Source organism: Scylla paramamosain, chromosome 3 (genome assembly GCF_035594125.1).
Source record: "Scylla paramamosain isolate STU-SP2022 chromosome 3, ASM3559412v1, whole genome shotgun sequence".
Lineage (NCBI taxonomy): Eukaryota > Metazoa > Arthropoda > Malacostraca > Decapoda > Portunidae > Scylla > Scylla paramamosain.
In genome coordinates, this window is record NC_087153.1 from 23903023 (window position 1) to 23925073 (window position 22051).

Here is a 22051-nt window from a genome sequence, read left to right on the forward strand (position 1 = left end):
TGTGTGTGTGTGTGTGTGTGTGTGTGTGTGTGTGTGTGTGTGTGTGTGTTAAAGATATGTATTTTAGGTTAACTGCACAGCCATTTCTTAAGGGTGTTAGAAAGAAAGGATAAACACACTTTATATATATATATATATATATATATATATATATATATATATATATATATATATATATATATATATATATGAACAGTAGTGCCATCACCAGAACAAAAGAATATAGTAAAATTGCTCAAGTGGAAAAATGACACCAAATATTCAATAATAAATGTTAATGAATGTATGTCAATACTTAAGAGAACATCAAGTGTTTGGGCAATCACTCTATTGACAGTAGATTGTGACACACCCATGTCATCACCATTGCACTGTTGTATCTTCCCAGTGGCAAGGAAATGTAATATTATGATGACCTTCATCTTTGCTGTCAATGCTTGACTCCTCTTTGTGTCACTTTGCAGGGTGTCTCTCACAAGATCAGTAACAAAAAGTGCTCCTGCATGATTCAGACAATACTTTTTGATGACTTCCTCATCACCTAATTTGTGTAGAATTTCTCTTCTCACATGAATATTCCTGAGGAGGGCCTCTGTTGTTGCTGCTGCTCTGCCATTTTGATGCAATGTAAAAACATAAGCCTGCTGTGATAGCTCCGATCTGGCAAAAGCCTATGGTCAGATTTATGACAAAACAGTGCTTATGAGTGATATAGCAGGCTTATGGATTAAAATCCACCATTTTATCTCCTTATGGAAAAACATAAGGCTTATGGATGCTTCGTAGACATGGGCCCTGAGGGATACCTCATTTGCCAGATGTATGATGGCTTATGTCAGCCAAATGACAATGAGTAAAACACAAATGTTTTGTTTACTTCTTACCAGTGATATCTAATGTAAGATGGTCAAAACTTTTTTTACGGACACTGTGCATATTTTTATTGTTAGATCTCGTCTTTAATTTAATTTGACAACAAAAGTTAGTTATTACAATATGGGCACAAAGAAACAATAAACCAAAATTAAATATGGTCCAAAAAGATATGCTGCTGAGGATTATAAAGACAACCAGGCAATAAAGCCTCAAGAAAATTTGATATATCCTGAAGGAGATAATCCCCAAAAAGATGGACCAGAAGCCTGAAATATTAAAAAAGCTTTTTGACTTCCAGCAATTTTGGATATTTATAACACAGACATAAGCAAATATACCTCATGGATAAAGAATACAAATTTGAAAAGTGCTTAAAATTTATGAATTTATGAAGCAGGTGAAAGGTTTGGTTAAGCTGGATTAGATTATGGTTACACTCTGCAGGGTTAGGCTTAGTAATGCACCAAATGGTTGGGTTAGATCCCTGCAGGGTTAAGTTGATGTCAGGCCCCATAAGATTAAATCTCAAATTAGGCATGCCTACTCCAAAATTTTCTTTTTTTGTCTTGGAGTGGAGCATCTCTCCACTATATTATTCTTCCCTCTGGATTGGACATACTGCTCATCACTTGACTGGCTAGGGAAACTCATGCAAAACAACAATCAAGACATGACTGGATCTGCTCAGCTATTTTTCTTTGTGTATATTGATCATTTTCACTCATTAATAATTTCTTAGATAATAAACATACATTTAATTGGTATTTTGAGGTTTTGAGGTGTAACACAATGTAGAACATAATATGACCACAACGTAGTACCATTTTGGATCCTACTGTCAACACTGTATCCTGAACTATCTAGGCAGCAAGCTAGCATACAAGAGTAAGATGGTAGTATCTGAGAGTGGGACCATCCCACTTTGCAGTAAGATCAATGGTATAAGTACTACTGTGATATCCTCTTAAGATAAGTACTTCAAATCAAGAAAAATAGATGGTTATTTCTAAAGTGAAATTCAACAGTTTGTGACTACTGCAGTTTGAAATGACCAGCTCTCTATTTTCACCCTCTTGTTTGAGGGGAATCTGGAAAGAGTCATGACATCATGAAATGCCACATAATCTAGTTAAAACTAGTTTGAGGATTAGTTATGGTTTAGATCCACTACAAGACACCAAAATCATTACACTAATTTTTGTGAAATCCTCTTAAATTAAGATTTTTATTTTTAATATAGTTACACATCACAAAAGAGTGAGCATCTTTCATGATAGCACAATTAACAGTATAAGGTGGGCTTTGAGCATAAGATGTACAATGCAGTACAAGTGTTTTCATCCAGACTCTACCTAGTAACATTAACATTTCTAGTATATGTACAGGGTACTATAATAAGCTACATATGCTGAGGAGATACTAATGCTCACACCTACATCTGAGTGCAATCCATTTTGTCTTTCACAAGCAAAAATATGTGGACCATCTTGCCTGATTAAAGGTATTCATATGTTACCTCATGTTGATAAGAATTTCCTTATATGCAGGGATATAGAAGTCACTGGCTTCTGGATCATCATCCATTATGCAGCTGCTGATGAACTTGGGTTCAAGGCAAGGAATACCTCTGGAGGCAAAACTGGCCAAGTCAATCTTCTCATTAGGCTTTTCCATTTCAACAAAGAAGTGTGTGACACCTTCTACCTCAGAATATGGAGGCCTGGAGACAGGAGAAAAAGAAGGAATGGTTATGGGAGGTAGCAATGGCAGTTAAGCTTGGTTGATTGGTAGCAATGGGGAGAAATGTGTTATCATGTTGTTATAATCTATATACTTAGGTAATTGTGTTGGAGTAAATAATGAGCATCTTAGTAAGGTGTTTCTTGACCTAAGGTGCAATGCAATATGTTAGGTTAATTTCTCATCAAGGTCAAAGTATCACTTTTCTCTCTTATTAGACTTACTAATATTATTAATGACATGTTTGATAATTTACTTCTAAAGAATAAACAAAGCAATTTGTAATGAATAAGCAGGAGGGAACTGTCATTGCAGTCTGGCCACTCCCAGGGAAGTGAAGTGGTGATAAAACCCTGATGTTGACCATTTCTGTATCCTCTCTAACCATTTCTTTTGATATTTCAATACACAAGAGACCTATTGCAGCCTGCAATCTAAAAGATGATTCCCTCTATACTACATAAATTTCAAACACTGCCACAATCTTATCAAATTTATAATCATAGCAAAACAACCCTCAATATCTAAATTTCCACAGGCCAGAATGTCCTGATAATAACAAAAGATGACAATACTTTCAACAATTTGCCTGATATTAATACATATTAATATATATAATACTTATCCTTAGATCCAACTTCCAATCTGTGGAACATCATTTCACTTCCTCTAAGCTTCACTTCTATGTTATACATACATACATACTGACAGCTGAAACTTTCATGTTCTCTCACATTAAATCTATCTTAAATTTCAAAATGTGATGGCACCCTGAACATTGGGTACCTTTCTGTGGTACCCAATGTCACATCAATAGTAGTTATTTAGTTTACTTTAATTAATAAATCAAAATAATTTTCCATACTTGGGCAAGAATTAACATATAGTATATGCCAAAGTCTAGAAATTCAGAACTCATCAACAGAATTACCAGCAGATTAACAAGTTATATATGCAGATCTAGCAGAAAAATTCTAAACTGGCAACACTGAAAACAGATTCAACTCATCAGCAAATTAAACATATTAGAACAGATTATGATGATTAATTACTGACAGACTTTTGCAAAAGCTATTTTGCAAATATACACCGAAACAATCTAGCCACAACAAAATATATGATAATCTTGTGGCATTCTTGGACAGTGTTTGTGACATTTCAGATTGCTACCACACCCCGTTTGGGAAACACTGCTCTAGCTCTTCAGCTTATTCTGTATAAATGTTCTCTGTTTGGCTCCTCAGATCACAATATAGTCACTGCAAAAAGAAATTGAATCTGCTGAACATCTGGTTGTGTAAACATGAATATCATAAAGGAAAAAAATACAAACATGCTGGAGAACAGTACTTGTTTATTATTTTAGTATTTTATATTCCCTTTTTCTTTAAGAAGTCTGAGTTACTCAGGTATGCTGTCAGCTAGTTTATGGAAGTACTGCAGTGACATCTCATTTTCCCAAATTTTGGTGATTTCTTGTGTCATGTGCATGATGCATGTGCTGCATGACTGGAGCTTCTTTTTCATTAGATTCCACCCATTTTCAATTGGGGTGAGGTCAGGACTAATGCCAGACCACAGTAATACCTCAATATTGTGGTCAGTGAGCCATTTGGTAACCTTCTTGGCCTTGTGACATGGGACACTATCATGCATGAAGACAGTGCAGCCATGACTCACGAGGGCAGATGGTCTTCGAGAACCTGAATGTAACTGTCAGAATTCATTGTTATATTTTTGGGGGAGGAAATACAGACCTCCATGGCCTCTTAAACCACTGAAGCATCCCCATATCATGACAGATTCCAGATGCTTCACGGTGTGATTTGTGTAGGTGGAGTTGAATCTGCTGACTGATGTTGGCTGCCTTACTGTAGCAGAACAATCTTGAATGTATTTGAATGTGGATTCATCTGACCACATTACCTTCCTCCAGTCTCCAGCTGTTCAGTGGATATATTTCTTTACAAAATCTACTCAGGCTTTCTTCACACACTCTGTCAGTACAGGCTTGCATGCAGCATGACAGGTGGGCAGCTGGAGATCTTTCTGGAGGCAGTGTATGAATGCATCTTTTGAGAGGTTTGGATGAATTTCTTTTAACTAAGAGGCCGTAAGATAAAGATTTTTACATAGTTCTCTAGCAAGAAGCTTATCAGTAGCCTTAGAAGTAGTAAATGCTCTGGACAGATTTAACATTAGAAAAATAGCCAGCAATCTGAATAAGGTATACTATTATGGAGAAATCAGTGATATGTTAAAATAAATATTTATAACAATATCAAAGAAAACAGGAACTATAGAATACAATAAACATATAAAAGTAAGCTCAATAAATGAAGGATTAAAAATAATCTTAAGGATAGTGCTCAAGGGAATGAGAGATAAGATAAAGTTAAATGAGAGAAGAGTAATATGGATTTATGGAAGGAAAAAAAAATAAGAAATGCTACATTCACATTAACTCTTTCATTATTGAGAATGCAATACCAACCCCCATGAAATAAAACCTTGAGTGTAAAGGAGTGGGATGCATACAGTGGCAGTGGTCGTGTTTGGGCGTCATTGCTCTTTTTTTTTTTTTTCTTTTTTTTTTTTTGCCACTGCTAGCCTCAAGTACTTCACTATGTCTCACAGTGAGAACAAAAATGAAAAAAACATCAGCATGCCATTTTCATTGGCACTAAGTTTATATCCATATCATGAATCACTAAGCTGCAATATGGGACAAAAATTGCCTTTAGTTAAATTGTAAAAGAATGAATATAATCTGATTATCATGCACTGTTCTCAAGTTTGATAACAAAGGAGTTGGTTAATATGTAGATGTTTGATGTAAAGGTTTCACAACAAAGAAAACAAAGAAACTTATAATTATAAGGAACATTGCTACTTTTCTAATGAAGGATAAAGCTATAGGAGAAATCTCACTAAAGCTCCACCAATACTATCAGTCCATATGTAACACTTTAGCTTTGCTTATACAATGGAACCTTGGCTACCAAACACCTCCCTTTTCAAATAAATTGTTCAACAAAATTTTTTACCCATAATTGCTTTGGTTGCCATACCATAATTCGGTTCTTGAACAAAATTACTTAATTTCAAATATTAAAAGACAAAACAAAAGCTGCCCTATAATACTCATTTATAGTTTCTATAAATATTTCCTTAATTTTTATGTATTTGGATGAGACACAGTGGGTAAGACAGTAATTCAATCTTTGAAATAAGGTAAATGTGATCCCACTGAAGAGCCTCAATGTAAATAAACAGTTTTTGCTCAGGAGTAATCTTGAGCCACCTATTACTCTGCTGATGACCCACAATGCCATCACTACTGCATAATTACATTTTCCCAGTAGCTTTTTCCAGCAGCAAGATGTCTAAGTGTTATGATCACCTTCACTTTGCATTGCTCCTCTCTGTGTCACTTTGTAAGGCTACCTTCACTTCACTAGTGACAAAGAGAATACAAGCACAGTCTAAACAATATTTTCTGGTGGGCTCCATTTCACTAAGTTCATTCAATATGTCCTATCTGGATAAATAATATCTCAGCTGGAGGTGATGTGGAGCAGCCATCTTGGCAATGGGAGCATGTCATAAGCTGCTAAGACAGGGTTGATGGGTATCCAGGAATGGATTACTCCATTTTACATTGATTCCTATGGAGAAAATATCCAATCATTTTGGACTTTGAATAGCATTCAATAATGAATTAAGTTCAAGAACTGAGATTCCACTGTAGCTTAAAGTGGTCTGTCAATATCAACGACGACATCTCCACTCTAACAGAGTGAGGAGACTAGCATGATGAGTTGTTTAACATGTTGACCACTTATTGAACCACTAGTGTACCGAGCAGATGTTTCACACATTGTGTATATATGTGGCCTAGATAGCCCTTTCTAAAAACTTTTGGAAACATGGGTATATAATCACATTGTGTAAATTTTTGTTTATTATAACTGCACTAATGTTGCAATGGTACTAGATAATAAGTGCAAAAATAATGAATTGGTAAGTATAGGTATGAAAAGGAAAAATAGGCTTCCAAAATACATGTAATCCTTGGTGACATAAGCATTGCTTGGTAATCCTTGGTGACATAAGCATTACACTGTGTAACAGCAATTAATTATAAGGAAAATACCACTCAAAGCAAATAACATCAATAGGCAAGCATCTCAGTTTCATCATTTGCATCACTTACATTGATGCTCATTTCTTGTTTCCCAGTAAAAGCATGGAAGTGTTATTTTGAAATGAAAGGCAACCACACAGATTAAGTGTTGTTGTCTCCATTTCTTCCTGAGTTTGAATCATCTCTATCTGGCTCTTCAACTTGTACATCTTGCTTCTCATGTTTCTCTCTCATCACATTCCTCAGAGATCATCTAGATCATTTGAATTGACAGAAAAATTTGGATCACCTTAATCACCAGATAAGCTTTGTGGAGAGATTGACCATCCTCCGTAAAAGTCAATTGGGTTCATTTATGTTCAAAAGGAGAGAAAAAAAATTATTAGCATGGATTTTCTCTATACAGCTGATAGAAAAGAAGTTATTGTATTGATACTAACTCCTACATGCATCATAAACTACACCAAATAGAAAAGCAGGAATATCATCAGTGCATTGTGAATTGGTACATATATGTAGCGGTACACTGGTGCACCAATACATGATAGGGAAAACAAATATCAGTGGTCCACGATTTGGTATATATTTGTACCACACATCACAGGCCACCCCGTCACAATGATACATACCTCCTCTCTCTGCAAGAGTCCAAGGGACACTAATGGGATTGTGTTGAGAAGGCTCCATGGAGCAGGCGAGAGCGCTGAGTTGCCAAACACGGTTAACATGTTAAGATGGAAAGGTTAGTGCACTATCCTTAACCCCACCATCTTGACCCCCTGGCCCTTAGATCTGGTGCCATGGAAACTCCAAGACTACCAGGAGATGATGGGGGCTGCAGGGGCCTGCCAGCACATCTGTCTATCAATGACCACCTAATGTGAAGTCCCACCATAGGTTTGAGATCAGAGTTTTCCTTCTTCTAGATGGACTGTTCTACCAGAACTTATGAGCTTCACCAACCCTTAAGCATGATGTATTTTGGGTAAGACTGAGACCACTCCCACACCACACACCGAGATAGCAAGATCACAAGCCCTTGGGTTACATCCCATACCTACTTGCTGCTAGGTGAACAGGAGCTACATATCAAGGGTTGACCATCTGCCTCACTGCACTTGGAAACTGGTTGTGAGCCAAGCTTGTTAACCACTACACTACATAGGTTATAAATGACTTTACTCAACTAATGACTATCATTTGTTTTGCCGAAACTCACCTTGCAGAGACCACCTGCCCCCCACCAGCTTCAATCAGACGAGATAAGGACTTGGACCTCTGGGAATGGATGAGAGCTGTCATGTTTTGAAAAGGTTGTTTCTTCTGCCACCATTGTTTCCCTTGATTATCACCCACTCCACTCATAGCACACTTCCACCGCCAGGCTGCTTTAGCAAGTTTGGTTTGCATGCTTTCAGTGTCCATCTTGGGTTGGTGCTTGTTTGATTGGTTACCCCAGGCATATGGCTCCTCCTGTGTGTGAGCATACCGTGGTATATATAAGTATATTTTCATATATGCATGTATGTGTAAAATCAAGAGATATTTCAAGAGTCAATATGAAGGCAGGCAGTCATGTAAAGAATGCCCAGACTTTGTGTATTTATCTAGTTGTAAGAATATGAAATCAAGTTGTTGTTGTTTTTCACAGCCTGCTCTTTGAAGACAATTCTCTTCCTTCACACAATGCTACATGTGTCTAAAACACATACACCTTTCACTAAAAATGAAAAATGTCAATCTGTCTAAAATTTCTGGTTGAGCCAAAGCAAACTCATGCATATATCAAATTAACACAGCCTTCCAGATAACTATTCCCTCTTTTTCAAGGAAACTCAACTATCTCCCTCTTTTACACTGAACATCCTCAGTCTATCCTTTATCAATATATATAATATGTGTTTCAGAAGTGGTGCTACATAATTTTTCAGGAATAATTCAATCATACTTTAACAAAGTGTGTTTCAGACACTCCACTTATTTTCATCACTATGGGCAAGTGATACAAGTGAAAAATAAAATTACTTACCCTTGTAAATTAACACACTTAAGACCCAACCAGCTAGTAAATGCAAAGAAGTTATAAGAGATGTCATAGTGACATCACTCTGTCCCCACAGAGCTCTCAGGTAACAAATTATGTTCCTACTACTACCAGCATTACATAAATCCATTCTATCATCAAAATCAAGCCTTCAAAATAAGTACTAGTTCATGGGCAACATACACAGGGTTGTGGTACCCATCATCATCATCATCATCATCATCATCATCATCAACATCATCATCATCATCATCATCATCATGTTTCTTAAGATTGGAAGGAATAAAATATGCAGCATGATAAGTATTACTATGTTTGCATAATTTGTGCATCCATCATGTCTCCTTTCCTCTCACCTACAATGCAGGCCTGGAAATAACACATTACTTGAGAAATTCTGAGCATGAAAGCAGTAAGTACAGTAAACTAATTACAATAAGATGAGAGCAAAATAAAAGTGAAAAATACCTAACTTATCATTGCCTCCCCTCTAGCAGATTGTTTCAGCCTCTCTGCCTGAAGGTTGCATCTTTTTCTAACTTCTATTACTACCTTCACATTAATTGCTCTTCTAATCTTGGTAACCGCATTTTTTTTTTTTTTTTTATGTAGGAAGGACACTGGCCAAGGGCAACAAAAATTTAATAAAAAAATGCCCACTGAAATACCAGTCCCATAAAAGGGTCAAAGCAGTGGTCAAAAATTGATGAATAAGTGTCTTGAAACCTCCCTCTTGAAGGAATTCAAGTCATAGGAAGGTGGAAATACAGAAGCAGGCAGGGAGTTCCAGAGTTTACCAGAGAAAGGGATGAATGATTGAGAATACTGGTTAACTCTTGCGTTAGAGAGGTGGACAGAATAGGGGTGAGAGAAAGAAGAAAGTCTTGTGCAGCGAGGCCGTGGAAGGAGGGGAGGCATGCAGTTAGCAAGATCAGAAGAGCAGTTGAAAATAGAAGAAGAGCATTTTTTTTTTTTTTTTTTTTTTTTTTTTTATGTAGGAAGGATACTGGCCAAGGGCAACAAAAATCTAATAAAAAAAATGCCCACTGAAATGCCAGTCCCTAAAAGGGTCAAAGCAGTGGTCAAAAATTGGTGGATAAGTGTCTTGAAACCTCCCTCTTGAAGGAATTCAAGTCATAGGAAGGTGGAAATACAGAAGCAGGCAAGGAGTTCCAGAGTTTACCAGAGAAAGGGATGAATGATTGAGAATACTGGTTAACTCTTGCGTTAGAGAGGTGGACAGAATAGGAGTGAGAGAAAGAAGAAAGTCTTGTGCAGCGAGGCCGCGGAAGGAGGGGAGGCATGCAGTTAGCAAGATCAGAAGAGCAGTTAGCATGAAAATAGCGGTAGAAGACAGCTAGAGATGCAACATTGCGGCGGTGAGAGAGAGGCTGAAGACAGTCAGTTAGAGGAGAGGAGTTGATGAGACGAAAAGCTTTTGATTCCACCCTGTCTAGAACAGCAGTATGAGTGGAACCCCCCCAGACATGTGAAGCATACTCCATACATGGACGGATAAGGCCCTTGTACAGAGTTAGCAGCTGCGGGGGTGAGAAAAACTGGCGGAGACGTCTCAGAACACCTAACTTCATGGAAGCTGTTTTAGCTAGAGATGAGATGTGAAGTTTCCAGTTCAGATTATAAGTAAAGGACAGACCGAGGATGTTCAGTGTAGAAGAGGGGGATAGTTGAGTGTCATTGAAGAAGAGGGGATAGTTGTCTGGAAGATTGTGTCGAGTTGATAGATGGAGGAATTGAGTTTTTGAGGCATTGAACAATACCAAGTTTGCTCTGCCCCAATCAGAAATTTTAGAAAGATCAGAAGTCAGGCGTTCTGTGGCTTCCCTGCGTGATATGTTTACCTCCTGAAGGGTTGGACGTCTATGAAAAGACGTGGAAAAGTGCAGGGTGGTATCATCAGCATAGGAGTGGATAGGACAAGAAGTTTGTTTTAGAAGATCATTAATGAATAATAAGAAGAGAGTGGGTGACAGGACAGAACCCTGAGGAACACCACTGTTAATAGATTTAGGAGAAGAACAGTGACCGTCTACCACAGCAGCAATAGAACGGTCAGAAAGGAAACTTGAGATGAAGTTACAGAGAGAAGGATAGAAACCGTAGGAGGGTAGTTTGGAAATCAAAGCTTTGTGCCAGACTCTATCAAAGGCTTTTGATATGTCCAAGGCAACAGCAAAAGTTTCACCAAAGTCTCTAAAAGAGGATGACCAAGACTCAGTAAGGAAAGCCAGAAGATCACCAGTCGAGCGGCCTTGACGGAACCCATACTGGCGATCAGATAGAAGGTTGTGAAGTGATAGATGTTTAAGAATCTTCCTGTTGAGGATAGATTCAAAAACTTTAGATAAGCAGGAAATTAAAGCAATAGGACGGTAGTTTGAGGGATTAGAGCGGTCACCCTTTTTAGGAACAGGTTGAATGTAGGCAAACTTCCAGCAAGAAGGAAAGGTAGATGTTGACAGACAGAGCTGAAAGAGTTTGACTAGGCAAGGTGCAAGCACGGAGGCACAGTTTCGGAGAACAATAGGAGGGACCCCATCAGGTCCATAAGCCTTCTGAGGGTTTAGGCCAGCGAGGGCATGGAAAACATCATTACGAAGAATTTTAATACGAGGCATGAAGTAGTCAGAGGGTGGAGGAGAGGGAGGAACAAGCCCAGAATCGTCCAAGGTAGAGTTTTTAGCAAAGGTTTGAGCAAAGAGTTCAGCTTTAGAAATAGATGTGATAGCAGTGGTGCCATCTGGTTGAAGTAGAGGAGGGAAAGAAGAAGAAGCAAAGTTATTGGAGATATTTTTGGCTAGATGCCAGAAATCACGAGGGGAGTTAGATCTTGAAAGGTTTTGACATTTTCTGTTAATGAAGGAGTTTTTGGCTAGTTGGAGAACAGACTTGGCATGGTTCCGGGCAGAAATATAAAGTGCATGAGATTCTGGTGAAGGAAGGCTTAAGTACCTTTTGTGGGCCACCTCTCTATCATGTATAGCACGAGAACAAGCTGTGTTAAACCAAGGTTTAGAAGGTTTAGGACGAGAAAAAGAGTGAGGAATGTACGCCTCCATGCCAGACACTATCACCTCTGTTATGCGCTCAGCACACAAAGACGGGTCTCTGACACGGAAGCAGTAGTCATTCCAAGGAAAATCAGCAAAATACCGCCTCAGGTCCCCCCAACTAGCAGAGGCAAAACGCCAGAGGCACCTTCGCTTAGGGGGATCCTGAGGAGGGATTGGAGTGATAGGACAAGATAAAGATATGAGATTGTGATCGGAGGAGCCCAACGGAGAAGAAAGGGTGACAGCATAAGCAGAAGGATTAGAGGTCAGGAAAAGGTCAAGAATGTTGGGCGTATCTCCAAGACGGTCAGGAATACGAGTAGGGTGTTGCACCAATTGCTCTAGGTCATGGAGGATAGCAAAGTTGTAGGCTAGTTCACCAGGATGGTCAGTGAAGGGAGAGGAAAGCCAAAGCTGGTGGTGAACATTGAAGTCTCCAAGAATGGAGATCTCTGCAAAAGGGAAGAGGGTCAGAATGTGCTCCACTTTGGAAGTTAAGTAGTCAAAGAATTTCTTATAGTCAGAGGAGTTAGGAGAGAGGTATACAGCACAGATAAATTTAGTATGAGAATGACTCTGTAGTCGTAGCCAGATGGTGGAAAACTCGGAAGATTCAAGAGCGTGGGCACGAGAGCAGGTTAAGTCATTGCGCACATAAACGCAGCATCCAGCTTTGGATCGAAAATGAGGATAGAGAAAGTAGGAGGGAACAGAAAAGGGGCTACTGTCAGTTGCCTCAGACACCTGAGTTTCAGTGAGGAAAAGAAGATGAGGTTTAGAAGAGGAGAGGTGGTGTTCTACAGATTGAAAATTAGATCTTAGACCGCGAATGTTGCAGAAGTTAATGAAGAAAAAGTTGAGGGGGGTGTCAAGACACTTAGGGTCGTCGACGGAAAGGCAGTCCGACCTGGGGACATTTATGGTCCCCTCCCCAGATGGGGACTCCGAGGCTGGTGTAGGAGTCGCCATGATTTTAAAATTTTTGGAGTGAAGGGTGTGTGTGTTATTAGGTGCTTGTAGTTTTGTGTGGAGGAAGAGAGTTGTCTTTAGAGGGCAGGCTGTGACTACCCCCTTGTGTTGTGAGACACAAAGGGAAACGTTCAGTGAGGTCACAGCTGGGTTTAATGATAAGTTCACAGCACCCCCTGAACAGTGCTTTAGACCTCACTGGGAGTAATTATCGTTTCGGCAGGTGTCTACTGCCTCCTCCTATATATATATGAACAGAAGAGCATGAAAATAGCGGTAGAAGACAGCTAGATATGCAACATTGCGGCGGTGAGAGAGAGGCTGAAGACAGTCAGTTAGAGGAGAGGAGTTGATGAGATGAAAAGCTTTTGATTCCACCCTGTCTAGAAGAGCAGTATGAATGGAAGCCCCCCAGACATGTGAAGCATACTCCATACATGGATGGATAAGGCCCTTGTACAGAGTTAGCAGCTGGGGGGATGAGAAAAACTGGCGGAGACGTCTCAGAACACCTAACTTCATTGAAACTGTTTTAGCTAGAGATGAGATGTGAAGTTTCCAGTTCAGATTATAAGTAAAGGACAGACCGAGGATGTTCAGTGTAGAAGAGGGGGACAGTTGAGTGTCATTGAAGAAGAGGAGATAGTTGTCTGGAAGGTTGTGTCGAGTTGCGTCTCCCCCTTCAGCACAGGCTTTCTACCTTCTCTCACCCTTATTCCGTTTACCTCTCTAATGCAAGTTAATCAGTATTTCAAATCTTTCAGCCCTTTTACTGGTGAACTCTGGAACTCCCTGCCTGCTTCTGTATTTCCTCCAACATATGGTACTCTTTCAAGAGGAAGGATTCAAGATGCTTCTCTCATAATTTTGGATATTCCTTTTGACTCTACTCTTTAGGGGCTGGCACCTTTTGTGTTTCATGGTGTCTTGGCCAGAATCCCTCTTACATATAAAAAAAAATAAAAAAAATAAATACATTTAAAAATTTAAGGGAGTTCTTAACCAGAGGAAGAATTTTTTATGGATATTATGGATATTCCAACTTAAATTAACAATGTAACAGAAATGGAGTCCATTCACACAGAAATTTAGAAAAATGGCTCAATTTGTCATGCATGGAAAGGGCATACAGTACTAGTATACTGAAAGGAGCACATGGGAACTTTTCTAACTCTAGTAAAGATGTCACCAAAATATCTTTTTGTCCCTGTTTCTTAAGCACCAATGGAAAGAATCTTTAGCATCACAGGAGAAATCTTTTACCTACACATATGTCAGCTTATGGACAATTGCGTTATTTGTAAAATGCAATAAATCCATAAGTAGCCAATACAGTTTTAGCACTGGCATCAGTTCTTTTTATTTGGTATTTGGTACCAAATTTTGAGGTAAGCAAGTTTATAAAAACTGACATATACTATACTTGCAGGTACATACATATGACACAACTTTTTTCCTTTACAAAAAGCAATGCAAGGAATGCCCTGTGTCTAATGTGGCTATATCACTGAATGAGAGGATGAGCAAAGAATAAAGAACTACCGTCAGTGTATGGGTAAGGGGTTTGGTGATGATCTGTGTTGAACATTGGTACACTGAGCATAAAACTGCTATCAATAACATCCAAAATAATGTACAATATCATAAACAAGAGAGAGAGAGAGAGAGAGAGAGAGAGAGAGAGAGAGAGAGAGAGAGAGAGAGAGAGAGAGAGAGAGAGAGAGAGAGAGAGAGAGAGAGAGAGAGAGGAGAGCATGATACGACAATAATAACCAATATGCATATTGCATTTTGTCAGTACCATAATTCTGACAAAAGTCACATAAACAAATCAGTCTTGCACAACTATTGTAACTACAGTAACTATAGAAAGTGTGCGGAATATTGCCAGTTGTCACCCCGCAGAACCACTCTGTCCTTTATCAGACCTTTATCTGGCATTGTCCTACATCTGTTTCTCTCAAATGGTACATTCAGCAGCTAATTGGCGTTTATAGGGAACTGCGATTTTATAAAATCTCAGTGCTGCCTCAGGCAATGAAGGAAAGGGGTGATAATGGCAGTCTGTCTTCTATCATTCCCTTTCACATTTCCACCAATATTTTGCCTCCAAAGGTTCAAGACCCTAAGGAAAAGGTTAACAACTCAGGAGAGGGCACATAATCTCATCTTACATGAAGCAAATATTAGTTGGAGAGAAATTTCTGAGAGGACAGGGCAAGGAAAGTTAATTACTAAGGCATGAAAAGAACCTTCCACCCAGTTGCATACACCCTACAAACCAGTTCCTGGGTATCCCCACAAGACTACTGCTGCCACTGACAACCTGATTCACTGAGAAGTGATCAAAAATTTTTTTTTGTTACCCTTAATTTACCATTCTTTTTTTGTTACCCCCTTAAATTACCCTGCCTACTTGGCCATTCAGCACACTTTCCATGGTTACTGTAAGTATGGTATCTACTTAGTTACCTGAAAATATTATCTTAATATTTTGTTGCAAGGTAACTTGAGTTAGTTACCTGAAAATATCTTCTTTTTACTACAAATATTCCACAAGATTCAAACATATGAAAGAAAAGCAATAAAGGCATACCTACAACATGAAGTCTAAGCTAGATGCCAATGATAATAAAATAATCTTGATTTCTTACATAGAACTCATTCTTAAAGAAATAAGACTATTCATTTATAGACCATCAATTAATAAAATTTTACTTGGCTAGGTTACCTTGCAGTGTTTCCTTCACACTGAACCCAAGGCAGAAACACATTTGATAAATACGCCATGAAACAATTGGTATAATTTTTCATCAAAATACCAATAAATTTTCTTTTTCACAAAATCTTTTATTAAAATAAAATTTAGGTCATATCGTAAGGTGGGTAATTCAGTGATATTGGTAAGGATCAAACAATTATTATCAGACACTGGAAAGAAAATAGGTGTGAGCTAACAAGAAACCTAATGGCATCGTGAGTAACATTCCCATTACTGCCTACGACTCCACCTGTCTTGGAATGTCTTGGTACAGGATTGAGGCAAGTTTTCCCAGATGCAACAACCCTATATATATATGGGTGAGACAGAAGGGGAGGCAGAGAGCAGTCCAAGATCAGACCCTGTCTCACATTGAAGCCTGCCACATCTGCCCTTTGGGCTGGCAATCTCCCTTGGTACCTCTGAGCTTGTCCTGCCACTCAAATCCCTTCCACTGTGGCAATACCTACTTATCACCAGTCATGCCTCTGCTATTTCTAACTGGGCTGAACTCACCATGCCACACTACCCTCCAATGGCTACACTAGCATTATATGAAATACAGTGTTAAAGTGATTGGTGGTGTTTGTCTGTGCCTCCACTGGTCAATAATACTCCACATGTATTCACATCCACATCCACATTCACATCCTCCATTCTTTCTTCTCTGAAAACCATCTCAAACCTACCTAAAGCTGGTAAACAAACCCTATGAGGTATCCTAAAACCATATATCTTCATTTCTCTGAAACACCATCACCTTACTTTTCCCTACATTCACCTTTAATTTTCATCTCACACATAACCTATCAAAATTACTGACCATCCTCTCAAGTTCCCTTTCACTCTGCAAGAAAGACAATGTCATCTACAAAACAGACATGCTACTACAGACCATCCCACTCCATTCCATTTCAGCCTTGCACCATTTCCCATTGAAATCACACATCATTGTCTCACTCTTGTTCCCACAGCAAAACTTTCCAAGGTCTTTTCCTCGTATACACTTGCAGCCCTGTAAAGACATAATTCCTCCAACAACTACCCTCCTACACTATGAATCTTAAAAACATCTTTATGAGCTTCCCCATCTATCTTATGATACACTTTCTGTAGTCCATGAATGGTGCACTTTACATTCTTTTCCATTATAATTTTGATTGCAAAAAATCAATCTGATCTTTCCTGAATGCTCTCTCTCTCTCTTCACCTGTCACTTACACTGGTCTCTCAGTTAAGACTTTTCCTGCCACACATAGCAAAGTCATCCCCTATAACTATGATGTTCATTCCTACAACCTTTATCTTTATATAGAAATACTGTATTCCTCCCCTCATCTTGCAGTACTAATTTTTATTAGCCAGTTCACATATTAGAAGCCTCCACTTGATCTCTGTATTTTAAAAACTTTGTCACACTTTGGCCTTGCTACTTCTTTCTATACCTCTCACATGCCAATTTCTTTCTGCATAAGCAATCATTCTCCATCTGATATCATATCCATACTATAAACTAATGTTTCCCCTACTGTCTTCTCATTCAGTGAATGGTCAAAATGCCTTTTCCTAAGAACTTCCACCCTCTCCTTGCAACTTTCTTCTTATATTCCCACATTTCTCTCTTCCACACTTTCTCTTAACTTCCCGTTCACACTTCATCCATCCTCCAACTGTTGCCCTAGCTTCTCTCAGTCTTTCAAACACCTCATGTTCCTCTCCATGCTTCTTCCTGTCTATTGTACTAATTTTTTACTTCTACCATTTGTAGCATACACATCTACTATTTTCATTTTCTTTTTGATTACCACAGCACATTGAACCAACATGTATTTCTTTCACTACTTTGATATCAATCACATCTTTTCTCAGTCTCTCATCCATTACACTACATAGTCAATCAGGCTTTTTTTTTGGTTGCCACTTTCATCCCTCTTCCTCCAAGTGTGCCAGCAAATCATTTCATGTTTGAAGAATGTGCTTGCCTTTTTCTGTATATACGTATGTCCACCAGGTACTTCCCATTTTCATTCACTCCTACTACACCTGCCACCTCATTACTTCCAATCTTTCTATACATACCTCCAACTAACACTACCCTTTTCCCTCTTCCAGTTTTCTTGAGACACTCTTTTACATAATTCCAAAATTTTCCATCTCCTCTCTCCCTTTCTCATTTCTAGCATTTACAAACATATACACACAAAGCCATGCATATGTAACTACTACTTTTTTCACTGTCCAAACTATACTAGATCTCTGCCACCCATGTTCCTCTATTCCCTCACATATTGTTGGGGATAAAATGAGTGTATATCCCTGATTTCCCCTTTCCTTGCTTCTCTCATTCATAGCACACTACACCACCCTCCTTCCACTCCCTCCCATTTTGTAAACATTTCTATTGATGCAGTCAATCATTCTGAACCTTTCATTTGTTTCATGCATTCCTGCTACATCTACCCTTTTATTCCTAATGCTTTCTATTAACTGAGACTATGCCAGCTAACTGTTTACAGCATTCCTTCATCGGGAATCTGGCCTAATAGAGTGTTCATCTCTATCTCCTGCTCATCAAAGTCACTCTCCCTTGTAAAAACTGTAACAAGGTGACTCCCCATGACCCTGCCATGGGGAGTCACCTTGTTGCAGTGGCAGGGCTTGAAGCATGGTTGGCAGTGTCACCTTCATTGATGGCAAGCCAGCCACTGGAAGATTCAATGACCTTGGGCTCCTTGGATGAAGCATTCCCCCTTCAGCACCATATGACTGCAATGTTGCAGTGAACTCCCTTTTTTTTATTGACCAATCAATCAATCAATCAAATTGCCATTCATTACTTCTACTACTATTTTAGCATTATCAAACACAATGGCTACCACCTCTAGCTTGTTTATACCCTCCCTGCTTTTTAATCCACTATTAACATATCTACTGAACAAATATGATTGGTCCTTGCAATCCTCAATTATATATATATATTTTTTTTAAATCCTCTTTACCTGTCCACACACTCTGACATATGTAAATAATTTGTCACTGGTATACTTCATCCATGGTTCATGTCTTCTCTACATATTCCATGCTGTATCCCTGCTTTCCTTTGCTTCTTCATACATTCTTGTACATGTAAAGAGAAAGCAAAGCAGACTAAAAGGGAGGTAGCCAGAGCAAAGAGGTTGGTGTGGGAAAATTGGGATGTAGAACGGAGTAGTAGTGAGAAGCAAAAAGATACATTCAAAATTGCAAAACAAATGAAGAAAGAGAAGAAAGACGTAACTGGAGCAAAGTATATAAAGGATGAAAGAGGAATTATCAAGATAAAGGAGGAAGAAATACTTGAGAGGTAGAGGTACTACTTTGAAAATCTGTTAAATGAAGAAAATTAACACAACCTAGAAGAGGTGGATATGGTGGAAGTTCCGACAGAAGAAATCTCGGAGGAAGAGGTAAACAGACCACTGAAAGGAATGAAAAGTGGAAAAGCACCGGGTCCAACAGTGACTTAATGAAGAAAGCGGATGCTATAAGAGAATTAACAAAGGTGTTTAGAGTCATAATTGACGAGGGAGACATTCCTGAAGACTGGAAAAATAGTATGAGAAAGCCAATCTATAAAGGAAAAGGAGATGCCTTGGAGTGTGGAAAATATAGAGAATTAGACCATTGGAACACGGAATGAAACTGTTCGAAAAGGTATTGGAGGGAGGCTGAGGAAACTAATAAACTGAGGAAACTGATGGTCGACAGTTTGGGTTTTGCCCAGGAAGATCAACAACAGATGCAATTTTTATAATGAGGCAAATACAGGAGAAGTTCAGTGAAAGGAAGAAGCTATTCCATGTCTTTGTTGATCCAGAGAAGGCATTTGACAGAGTACCAAGGAGAGCAATTGAGTGGGCACTAAGGAGACAAAAAGTGCCCTGAAGGCTCATGACTGCAGTCATGTCTCTGTATGTAGAATCAAGATCAAGGGTGAAAACATTGGCAGGAATATCAAGGGACTTTGACATAAGAGTGGGAGTACACCAGGGATCAGCTCTTAGTCTACTACTCTTTATCACAGTAATGGAGGAGACAACTAAACTGGCATGAGGAGATGGCCAGTGGAAGCTACTCTATGCCGATGATTTGGTATTGACAGCAGAATCAAAGGAAGAAGTGACTGACATGTTTAATAAGTGGAAGGAGGGGATGGAGCAGACAAAACTAATGGTGAGCGGAAATGAAGCTAAAGAGAGAATTCAGTCAGGAAAATGGCCATGTGGATGTTGTGGAAGAGGAGTGGGAGTAAACTCAGTGTTGTGTACTAGGTGTAATAAATGGTGTCACCAACGATGCTCAGGTCTGAGAAATCTCGGAGGGGGGCAGAACTTTGTATGTCCAAGATGTGTGCGGGACGAGGAGGGTGGCAGTGGCAGTGGTGATGAGTGAGGTTGGAGGTGAATGGAGGTGTGTTGGAGGAGGTACAACAGTTCTGCTACTTGGGAGATATGTTGGACTGTGGAGCAGGTGTAGAGAGAGCAGTAAGGGCAAGAGTAACAGCTGCAAGGGGAAGATGGCGAGAAATTGCCAGTTTATTGGTGAACTGCAACATAAAACTGAGGATCAGGGGAAGGGTATATGGAGCTTGTGTCAGATCTGCTCTTCTGTATGGAGCAGAAACAGACTGACAGATATTCTACATAGTTGTGACCACAGGATGCTGAGATACATGGCAGGAGTGAGGTGGCAAGATGGGAGGTCTAGCAGTGAGATGGCAGAGATGTGTGTAGAAGACCTTTCGGTCGAGCTGAGGAAGAGAAGACTGAGATGGTTCGGACACATAAGAAGGGGTGAGGGAGGGGTGTTGAGTGAGGTGGAGGAGGTGAGGGTTGGAGGCCGATGGCCAGTAGGAAGGCCAAAGAAAGTGGAGGAAATGTGTGATGGAGGATATGAATTTGTTGGGAATGGTTCTTGGGTGATTCGTCCCTGGGTGAAATGTCCCAGTTGATTCATCCCCAGGGTATTCATCCCTGGAGGATTCGAACCCTAGGGTTATTTTTCCCCTAGGGTGATTCATTCCCTTGGCTGTATTTTCGTTGTGTTAGTTACGAAACTCCATTACTACGACAAGATCCGACCATCAGTGTGTGTGTGTGAGATGTTGTGTGAGTGTGTTGTTCGAATCATGGTCTGATACATCAGGTTGTTAGCTTGACTACCGTTCGTTGGTTCGATTTTCTATTTTCACTTTTCAGTACGTGGACCACCACAGTCAGAGCAACATGCCGCATTCAATCATATCAAGCCGTGTGGCAGGGAAAACCTTGTTGATGATCTTAACTTCATCTACGCTGCACAGAAGAAAAATGCTGATGGAACCAAGCAATACTGGCAATGTGAGGTTACTGCATGCAAGGCTTTTGTTCACACAAGAGTAGGGATGAAACCTTCACTATCGTGAAAAGTGTGAACAAGCATAATCATTCCACGACTGCGGCGGCTGTGAAGGTGAGGGAGGCCATGGTTGAGCTGAAAGCTGTTGCTACTTCCACTCAAGAATCTTCTTGTGCTTTGGTGGCAAACATTTTGTCAAAATTGGATGAACATTCACTGGCTCATGTGCCGTCCGCATCTACTATGAACCACTACGTGTGGCAGTAGCGACAGGACGCTCAACAAGCTCCTCCAGTTCCCCAGACTCGCACTGGCAATGTTATTCCTGAAGAGTACACCAAATTAGAGTCAGTGTCTTTTGGTGTCTTATCAAAAGACTGAAAAAGGAAGTTCTTGCAAATAGGAAAAGGATTAAATTTGAACAATCTGGATCAGTATGTAAGCCAACAACTGCTACTAAGAACATCAAAAGTCTCATTGAAAAATATGATCTGAATGAAAAGATGCACTTCCTTCGTGCCATGGCTCATAATTTAAAGTTATTTTAGATATTCTAGTAGTCCCCATCTGAGTAGTAATGGAGTTTCGCAACTAAGGTGACGAAAATACAGCCAAGGGAACAAATCACCCTAAGGGATGAATTACCCTAGGGCAGGGGTTCTCAAAGTGGGGGTCCCGACCCCCAAGGGGGTCGTGAAATAATTTATGGGGGTTGCGATCGAGATAATGCAACACCTCCTCCTCCATCCTCCTTCTCTTCCTCCCACTACCCATCCTAACGCGTCTAGTACTTGTCAGTAGTGGTCGACGTGCCCGATGTTCGATAATACATAATAAGGCTACGTTATGTGAGCATGCTTTCTTATGCATGCATGCTTTCTTTGCTATATTAAGTACACCTTACTAATAATCTTGTAATATTGATAATTGTTACCACTTTGTAATGCATGTCCTCACTCCAGAACGCTTTGTGTTAGAATTATTCGTGTAGTTAGAGTTGGCATAGACACTCGGTAGAGACATGTATTTTGTGAGGAGGCAGTTAGTATCGGTTCATAAGGCTC

At 39.5% G+C, this 22051-nt stretch overlaps 1 protein-coding gene across 8 annotated transcripts in view; it reads right to left on the minus strand.

The window, feature by feature from the left end:
* LOC135093109 (DNA topoisomerase 2-binding protein 1-A-like) overlaps positions 1-22051 on the minus strand; it is a 164594-nt gene that overhangs the window by 17399 nt on the left and 125144 nt on the right. For 6 of the 8 annotated variants that reach the window (XM_063992025.1, XM_063992015.1, XM_063992039.1 and 3 more), the window contains exons 17-18: positions 7983-8236; positions 2393-2596 (exon numbers count right to left, since the gene is read on the minus strand). In XM_063992025.1, the coding sequence (XP_063848095.1) occupies positions 2393-2596; positions 7983-8236 (458 nt within the window). Of the gene's footprint in view, positions 1-2392; positions 2597-7982; positions 8237-22051 lie in introns of those variants that run through there. The other 2 variants (XM_063992047.1, XM_063992055.1) reach the window with 2 other exon arrangements.